Genomic DNA, 10,141 nt, shown 5'->3' with positions numbered 1-10,141 from the left:
CTCTACCCGCCCGCCAAAACCACCCAAAGCCGCGACCAAATTTTGACTGTAGAGCTCCTAGACAATACACCCCAATCTCTAAACCCATAGCCCAAATGTATGAGAGACTAAAGGTTGCTGGTTACGTCACCCCTATTCCCATAGTTATTGTTGAGAACCCTTCCCAGTGGGTTAACCCCAACAAAACTTGTGCTTATCATTCAGGCATGAAGGGTCATACCATTGAGGAATGTCACATGTTGAAAACAAGATTCAGACATTGATCGGCCCTAATTTATACAGGCAAAGAAAGCCGCACCAAATATCCGTAATAACCCTCTCCCGGATCATAGGGGCGAGGGAGTGAATGTGATAGAAACTGATGAGGAATGGTATCAGGAGGGATCCATCAGACTTATGCGAGAGTGGGATTCTCCTAAAACATCTCTTGTCACCCTCTCGCCGATTGTGGTGCAAACCCATGCACCATTTGAGGTCGAGGTAGCTACGCCTTTCACTGTGATGGTAGCTCCAACACCATCTTATAAGTCTGATATCATCCCATGGAATTATGTTGCAGAGGCAAGAAGAAAAGGAAAAACCAAGATGGAAGAGACAGGTGCTGCGCAAGGTATGACCAGAACTGGCATTGTTTACACACCTGAGAATCTTGGAGGAACAAGCAAAGAAACTGTATTTAAGCCACCTGTCATTGAGACGGGCACTAACAATTTTTGGAGAAAGGTACAGGCGAGGGAGTGCTCTGTTGTTGATCACCTGAACAAGACTCCCGTCCAAATATCCATCTTGTCGTTATTTCAAAATTTAGATGCGCACAAGAATGCCTTGATGAAAGTATTAAGTAAAGCTTATGTGCCCGCCAATATCACTAGTGGGTAGATGGCTAACATGGTAGGACAGGTACTAGAGAGTCACAAAATTACTTTCCACGAAGATGAGCTACCATCAGAAGGGTTAAGACACAACAAAGCGTTGTATATCATTATGCAATTTGGAGACAAGTTCATTGCCAGGGTCCTGATAGATGGAGGTTCGAGCTTGAACATATGCCCACTGACCACTCTGAAAAGACTAGGTAAAGGCCTGCATGAGATACAGATGGGAAGCATGAATGTGAAAGCGTTCGATGGATCTCAGAGAGACACTAATGGGGAAATCAACCTTGATCAACAGATGGGCCCAACCTGGTTTGGTATCGAATTCCAAGTGCTAGACATATCCGCCACCTACAACCTATTGTTGGGACGACCGTGGATTCACACAGCTGGGGCAGTCGCTTCTATTCTGCACCAGATTGTGATGTTTGAGTGGAATCATCAAGAGGTGATCATTCATGGAGATGGAAGCAACCTTCTCTACACCAACCAGACCGTGCCAGTCATCGAAAATAGGAGGAAATTGGGAGGAGAAACATACCATAGTATTGTGTGGGTAAACGCAATTGAGAAGGATCGATGGTGGAGCAACAAGATAGAAAGCATATTGATGTGTTTGGGATATGAACTAGGCAGGGTCTTGGCCGAAAGCTTCATGGTTTCACAGAACCCATATGACCATAATATCATGGCACAACCTTTGGTCTCGGGTATGAATATATTGTGCAAGAATACCAGCATTGGACACCGTTGTGGCGCACCAATTACTATCCGCTGGAACAACCCATACCACTGCTGCACCAGACATTCCGCCAGATTTCCATGATTTGGGGATCTGAGGAAGATGAGATTTTGGCCGGTATGAGGAAGCTGTTTTCGGGCGAGAAAAATATGGACTGTAGTGTAATTTTAAAGGAGGAGGAGGAGGAGGAGGAGGAGGAAGACCTTAACATTTAGACAGTGGGATAAGGATCCGTTCTCAAGAACTGGACTGATGCACCATCCTAGGCTCGCCGAATACCTGAGTAGCCTTGGCAAAATTAGCATGATTTATTTTAAAATTGATTTTTTTGGCGCATTTAAGACATTTTTAGTGCTTTGTTTTGAAATAATTACTCGAGCCATCGAGTCGTACTTGTTGAAAATTTTAAGTTTTATTAATGCATTATTACCTTTCGTTTATTTATTATTATCTTTCTATATTTTTTTCAGCGTAATTATTACATATCTTGATGAACCTACGGTTGTGACATGTAAGGAGACAATGCAAAATAAGGAAAGTGATTCAGAATATTTGGAAGTACCTAAAGAAATTGTCAAAGAAGTAGAGAATTTTGAGAAGAAACCAAAGTCCAATTTGGAGGAAACAGAGGCAGTTAACTTAGGAGATTTTGAAACGGTCAAGGAAACTTGCATAAGCATTAATCTATCACCGCCAGAGAAGGAAAAGTACATCTGGTGTCTAAAATATTATGAGGATATTTTTGCATGGTCCTATGATGACATGACTGGGTTAAGCACATCCATAGTAGCTCACACGCTACCTACCAACTCCATGTGTCCACCAGTAAAACAATAGCTAAAGAAATTCAAGCCAGATATGAGGCTGAACAGAAAGGAGGAGGTTACCAAGCAAATCAAAGCCAAGGTCCTTCGAGTGGTCGAGTACCCGACCTGGTTAGCCAACATTGTGTCGGTTCCGAAGAAGGATGGGAAAGTTAGGGTGTGTGTTGACTATCGAGATCTGAACAGAGCGAGTCCTAAGGATGATTTCCCGTTGCCTAACATACACATACTGATCGACAACTGCGCCAAGCATGAACTCCAATCCTTTATGGACTGCGTCACAGGATACTATCAGATATGGATGGACGAAGAGGATGCTGGAAAGATAGCTTTTATCACGCCATATGGAATATATAGTTACAAAATGATGCCATTCAGTTTGAAGAAAGTTGGGTCCACCTACATGAGGTCCATGATGACTCTCTTCCACGACATGATACACAAAGAGATAGAGGTGTACATGGATGGTGTTATCATCAAATCTAAGAGAAGTCCAGATCACATAGCAGACTTGAGGAAGTTTTTCGATCGACTTCAAAAATAAAATTTGAAGTTAAACCCTGCAAAATATGCCTTCGGAGTCCCTGCTGGGAAGTTGTTAGGTTTCATCGTCAGCCACCACGGTATTGAGCTAGACTCGTCCAAAATCAAGGCTATTCAGATCTTGCCACCACCAAAGAACAAGAAGGATGTGATGAGTTTTCTAGGATGCCTCAATTATATCAGCCGTTTTATAGCATAATCAATGGTGATATGTGAGCCGATCTTCAAGATGTTGAGGAAAGAAGTTGCAACAAATCGGTCCGAAGAATGTCATAAGGCTTTCAACAAAATCAAGGAGTATTTGTCTAAACTGCCTGTGTTGGTCCCGCTAGAGCCAGGGAGACCTCTATTACTGTATTTATCCGTGTTGGATGGAGCCTTTGGTTGCGTTCTAGGGAAACATGATGAAACCGGGTTGAAAGAGCAGGTGACATGTTATCTGAGTAAGAAGTTCACACCTTACGAGGCTCGGTACACTTTGCTGGAGCGCACCTGTTGTGCTTTGACATAGAGAGCCCAGAAGTTGAGACATTATTTCTGTGCATACACCACATATCTCATATCAAGGATGGATCCACTAAAATACATCTTTCAGAATCCCATGCCTACGGGTAAGTTAGCAAAGTGGCAGATATTACTCACTGAATTCGACATCATTTATGTGACTCAGAAGGCAGTCAAGGGGAAAGCATTAGCCGATCACTTAGCAGAGAACCCCGTAGACGGAGAATACAAACGATTGAAGACGTATTTTACCGACGAGGAAGTTTCATTTGTAGGTGAAGATATTGCCGAAACATATGACGGTTGGAGGATATTTTTCGACGGAGTAGAAAACTTTAAGGGAGTGGGCATCGAAGCTGTTTTAGTATTAGAAACCGGTCAAAATTACCCGGTATCCACAAAGCTCAGGTTCCATGCACCAACAATATGGGAGAATACGAGGCCTACATCTTGGGACTCAGATTGGCCATCGACATGAATGTTCAGGAGTTGCTGGTAATCAGGGATTCTGTTCTACTGGTACATCAAGTGCTTGGAGAGTGGACTACCAAGAACACTAAAATATTTCCATACCTATATTGTGTGCAAGATTTGATCAAAAGGTTCACGAAGATAGAATTCAAACATGTTCCAAGGATTCAGAACGAGTTCGCAGATGCATTGGCTACCTTGTCTTCCATGATACAACATCTAGGCAAGAATTTTATCGATCCTATCCCGATAGAGATTCGTAAACAGACAGTTTATTGCACTCATATTGAACAAGAGTTTGACGGAAATCCATGGTTTCACGATATCAAGGAGTATTTAGAGAAAGGAGAATACCCAGAAAATGCCACATACTCTCAGAAGTACACGCTTCGAAAATTGGCCAACCACTTCTTTTAGAGTGGGGGAATTCTGTATAGAAGAACTCCTGATTTGGGATTGTTGCGATGTGTCTACGCCAAGGGGACATCTAGATTGCTCGAAGAAATACACGTTGGAACCTGCGGACCTCACATGAATGGGTTCACTCTTGCCAAGAATATATTAAGGGCAGGATATTTCTGGATGGCTATGGAGACAAACTGCATCAAATATGTTCAAAAGTGTCACCAATGTCAGATACATACTGATATGATACGAGTGCCACCCAACAAACTCAATGCAACAAGTTCACCCTGGCCCTTCTCTACCTAGGGCATGGATGTCATCGGACCAATTGAGCCCGCTAATTTAAATGGACATACGTTCATTTTGGTGGCTATAGATTACTTCACAAAATGAGTTGAAGCTGCTTCCTATAAGGTTGTGACTAAGAAGGTCACAGAGGATTTCATCCGGAATCGTATTGTTTGTCGATTTGGAGTACCTGAGTCAATCATCACCGATAATGTCGCCAATCTCAATAGTGATCAAATGAAAGCCATGTGTGAAACATTTAAGATCAAGCACCAGAATTCTAAAGCATACATGTCGCAGATGAATGGAGCCGTATAAGCCGCCAACAAGAACATCAAGAAGATATTGAGGAAGATGGTGGACAACCACAAGCAATGGCATAAGAAGCTACCATTTTCTTTGCTCGGGTATCGCACCACAATTCGTACGTCAACTGGGGCAACCCCTTATCTACTGGTCTACGGTACTGAAGCCTTTCTACCCGCCGAGGTGGAGATTCCTTCCCTAAGAATCATACAAGAGGTCGAGCTCAGCGACGCGGAATGGATACGGAGCAACTAGCTTTCATTGACGATAAGAGGATGAACGTAGTGTGTCACAGTCAATTCTACCAGAATATAATGGCAAGGGCTTTCAACAAAAAGGTTAGATCGAGGCAATTCACACTAGGGCAATTAGTCTTGAAACGGATCTTCCCGCATCAGGATGAAGCAAAAGGGAAATTCTCACCTAACTGGCAAGGCCCTTACATGGTTCATAGAGTACTGACAGGAGGAGCTCTTATACTCGTAGAGATGGATGGAGAAATATGGCCAAAACCTATCAATTCATACGCAATCAAGAGATATTACGTTTACGATTATGTTTTCACTTTATATTTGATGTAACCTGAAATACGCTTAACTTGATTCCCAATTAAGAAGGGATACGTAGGCAGCCCTGTGGGTTCGGTCACATTATAATAAAATCTTCATTCCCCTCTATGGTCAGAAATTGGGACAAGATTTCGAGTTTGTCAATCTCATTATGTCAAGGATCGCTAAGAAGTGCATTGCCGGAAGTATGTATTTAAACTGGGGCAGAATTTTGAGGAAGGTCCTCAAAATTCCGAGTTGAGGAGGTTGTAATGTCTCAAAGCGTGTCACAGTCTCAGATTCGACAAAATTATTTGTTTTAAGCATCATCACATATTTTGAACAACTGCATTTTTATAAATAATTTATCACAAATGCATATTTTTTGAAAATTTCATTTTCTGTAGTAGCCAGACGTTACCCAGGGTGACTCTAACAAGGCATCAAGACAAAGATCAAAGACGAAATGAAGAATCAAAGGGACGAACCAACCTACCCCCGAAACTCACGATTTTGCTTTGGATACAGGCACAATGGACATAACAAGCACGCCCGCAAATATATACATACAATAAGATCACTACCTTCACACTGAAAAAAGTCGCCAAGCACAAACGTGCCAAGCTAAGGACCACTCTTCCCTCTCACATTTATATCGTTGATTTTCCTGCATAGGGATAAACATTGCCCTCATTCTTTGCTATGGGCTAAGCACTGTCTCAATTATTTCATAAGGCTAAACACTGCCTTCCGTTGCATGAGACTAAACAATGTCTCCATCACATTGCATAAGACTAAACACTGCCTTCATTTGCATGAGACTAAACATTGTCTCCATCACACTGCATAAGGCTAAACACTGCCTTCTATTGCATGAGACTAAGCACTCTCCATCGAATTGAATGAGGCTAAGCGCTGCCTCCATTATTGCATAAGGCTAAACACTGCCTTCCTTTGCATGAGACTAAATATTGTCTCCATCACATTGCATAAGGCTAAACACTGCCTTCCGTTACATGAGACTAAGCACTATCTCCATCGCATTGCATGAGGCTAAGCATTGCCTCCATTATTGCATAACGCTAAGCACTACCTTCCTCTGCCTGAGACTAAGTACTGTCTCCATTACATTATACGAGTCTAAGCATTGCCTCCATTATTGCATAAGTCTAAGCACTGCCTTCCTCTGTATAGGGCTAAAAACCGCCCTCGTCACACACAAGGCTAAGCATTGCCTTGCCTCGTTCTCGCATACAACTAAACATCAGTTGTTCTCGCATTTCATAGGCTGAAACATCGCCACATTATCTGAAGGCATCATCCTCATATCCCGAAGACAACATGCTATGGCCTGAGGATCTCTCAAAACTGCACATCATTATTCAAAGGCATCATAGTCCAGAGGCACCATCCTCATGGCCCGAGGACACCATCTCAAGGCATGCGAATCCCTTATCATACACTTCATGGCCCAGGACGTCATGGTCTAAGGACATCATCCTCATCGTCCAAAGACAACTCTCATGTTTCGAAGGGAATTTGTATCATGTTTAAAATTTTGCAATAACCTCATATATATTCGCATGCATCGTGTTTTATGTTTTGCATGTAACTCGGGAGGTAACCATCCTACATATATGAGCAATTCTTGCTCCGGTTTCCATTTACAACGTTCACATCCTTTGATCATCTCAAATGTAGCTGACAATCAGCAATTGTTTACTCTTTCTCCCGTAACCGTTCAAACATTTACCTCAAATATCCGTAACGTTCAAATTCGCATTCATAGCTCCGCCCAAAATTATTCGTTACTCATGTCACCATCATATACAAAAGATCTTTCCTTGAAACATATAACCATTCTTATAATAACTCTATCGGTTTCATTTGTCGTCGGATCCAGAACTACACACGATTTGATTCCCGTATCACCAGGGATATGTAGGCAACTCAGTAACCAGGGTTCGGCCCCCATTGTTTCAAAAACATATCATCGTCACTCATTTCGGACAAAATTGGTCATTAATTTCTTTACCCGATAACTCTTTCATCATTTTCGGGTAAAGAGAGACAGATATTGATACCTAATTTTGCCCTCATATTTTTATTAATATCATATATACTTTCAAAATAACATTTTTGCATTATCACAAATTTACATGAGTCATATAAGTATTTTCTAAAATTTATTTCATCATTTTTAAGGCTTTAAAATTGATTTTCTTGCATTTAAATTATTCAAATATTTATTAATTACTCCTTCAAATTATTGTTTGATGACTTAATCATCCAAGTTCATTATTTACACCCACATATATGCTTTATAACATTCTTACTTCATTTTGTAGAATTGGATCTGTATTTTTGAGCTATTTATATAATTTTGCAATAATATCCTATATTCTATACATAACTACATAATTTACATTATTTATAATAAAATAGCACTTTTTAATATTTTTATAATGTTAAGCTATTATTTCCAATCAATTTACTGCATACGTAATATTTATATTATTTATTAATTATTTTAAATAAATTTTGTATATTTAATTTATTAGCCCAAAACAGGGCTAATTTCGGACCAAATATGGCCCAAAACACTTGGCCCACCCCATCTCACCCTTTACCATCCCAAAACCAAATAACCCTTTAATAAACCCGGTCAGTACCCGCTTTATAAGACCCACCCCACTCTTCTATTCATCCCAGCCCGTCTCCCAACTTTAATTAATCCACCCCAAACCCTGACGTCAATTCTTCTGAGATAGACCCCCCCCAAATCCTTTCATCCTCTCTTCTTCTCTGAGAAACCCTAGCTGCCGTTGCTTAGTTTCTATGATATACTTACCTTATTAATCTCCACTCATCATTGGTCGTCTGTTTATGGTGTTACTTAGGTACTTTCCTAAATTTGGAAAGTATCACTTCCGAGATCGGACTGGAATGACTCGAATCTTTGATTTTGGGCATTATTCTATATAAACACGCTCAACAAAAAGTGATTTGCACTCTTAACAACTACTATTATTCTCTCTGCACTCATTATTCTATACCTTCTGCATTCTTGATTGTGGACGGTTGAAAGCCAAGGAAACCAGAATTGTCTCTAATTACCTCTCTAGTGCGAGCACTGGTCGGGGCTCGTTCGAAGCTCCTGTGAACTGTAACGCACTAAAAGTGTGGAATTCCTATTGTTGTTCTTATTTGCTACTGGCATTTCGTGATTCTTCTCTATTTGCTATTAAATTTGCAAATTGGTAAGTGTTTAAGCTCTCTCAGTTATGTTTCTTCCCTATTTGTGTACATGCTTTTGAATATCCATATTATGTGGGCTTTTCTAAGCCAATATGATATTATGCCGACCTTTTGTTTGATTTTACTCTTGTAATTATTCATCTGGATTTGTGTTAGTTAGCATGATTAGAAGATTTCCTGGGTTGTGGCACTTGTTCGAAATTGGTGTATTTATGAATGCCTAATCTCTCACATTGACTTCTTAATATTGTATCTTTATGTCTCAATTTGAACGTTTGTCCTAAAACTCTAATGGATTACTGCCTGCCCAAAAGTTGTCTTAATAAAATTCGGCATGCTCTACTATTGTCCTTGTCGATATGAATCCTTGCTTTAACCAATATGTGGATTTAAGAATTGTAATGTGGTGTCTAGATAACTCTGTCTCTTCAAAATTGCTTAGGTCCCTAATGCAATTAGCTTTCTGCACTATGCATGGTTGACTTGTTTAAGTTCTGAAATCTATCTGCTATGCTTGACCTTAAGTTGTCAATGTCTGCTACTATGATATTTTGAACTAGGGAACTATTGTGTTACACTCAGCGCAATTGAGATTCTTATTAGTTGCTATAGATCATGCATGTCCACTTAATCACCATGTGTAATTGTCATCCTCTGCCTATGGCTCTATCAAACCTTTCTCACTTAGATTCACAGTTTTAAAATCCTATCTGGACTAATTCTGAACCATGCTCTACCCTAGACTCACTCTGGAAATATTAACATGTGCATCTTGTGTGTGCTTACCCTGTTAACTCTAAATGGTATGTTCATTCAAATCTCATAATGTTATGTATATTTTTAGCATGCTCTCACCTTCTTAGTGATTTAACCCCATGTTATTAGTTTGCCATGTCAAAACTACCCTGTTGAAATTAAGTCTATTGATTCTCTTAGTTCTTGTTCCTTGCTTAATCAAATCTGCCACTTTTTTGCTTATGAAATGTCCATGTGTTCATGAATCCTGCTAAATTATTTTTATAAATTATTTTAAACAAATTTTGAATATATAATCTTACAGCCCAAAACAGGGGTAATTTCGGACCAAATATGGCCCAAAATACTTGGCCCACCCCAGCTCACCATTTACCAGCCCAAAACCTAATAACCCTTTAATAAACCCGGTTGGTACCCGCTTTATACGACCCGCCCCACTCTTCCATTCATCCTAGCCCGTCTCTCAACTTTAATTAATCCGCCCCAAACCCTGATGTCAATTCTTCTAAGATAGCCGCCCCCAAATCCTTTCATCCTCTCTTCTTCTTTGAGAAACCCTAGCTGTCGCTGCTTAGTTCCTTTCTGATTCTAACCCAGAAATGGAATCTACCTATGATATAC

General features: G+C 40.4%; 2 protein-coding genes across 2 annotated transcripts; both read left to right on the top strand.

The window, feature by feature from the left end:
- Positions 1-888: 888 nt before the first annotated feature.
- Positions 889-2,985, top strand: LOC138894298 (uncharacterized). Its single transcript, XM_070178986.1, has 4 exons — positions 889-1,457; positions 2,088-2,324; positions 2,444-2,523; positions 2,726-2,985. The coding sequence occupies exons 1-4, from the start codon at positions 889-891 to the stop codon at positions 2,983-2,985; spliced, it is 1,146 nt and encodes a 381-aa protein (XP_070035087.1).
- A 567-nt stretch (positions 2,986-3,552) lies between these two features.
- LOC138894297 (uncharacterized) lies at positions 3,553-4,376 on the top strand. Its single transcript, XM_070178985.1, has 2 exons — positions 3,553-3,879; positions 3,975-4,376. Exons 1-2 carry the CDS (start codon positions 3,553-3,555, stop codon positions 4,374-4,376), a joined length of 729 nt encoding a protein of 242 aa, XP_070035086.1.
- Positions 4,377-10,141: the final 5,765 nt, after the last annotated feature.

Source organism: Nicotiana tomentosiformis, chromosome 6, assembly GCF_000390325.3.
Source record: "Nicotiana tomentosiformis chromosome 6, ASM39032v3, whole genome shotgun sequence".
In the NCBI taxonomy this organism is placed as follows: domain Eukaryota; kingdom Viridiplantae; phylum Streptophyta; class Magnoliopsida; order Solanales; family Solanaceae; genus Nicotiana; species Nicotiana tomentosiformis.
This window is presented reverse-complemented; position numbering and strand designations above follow the sequence as displayed.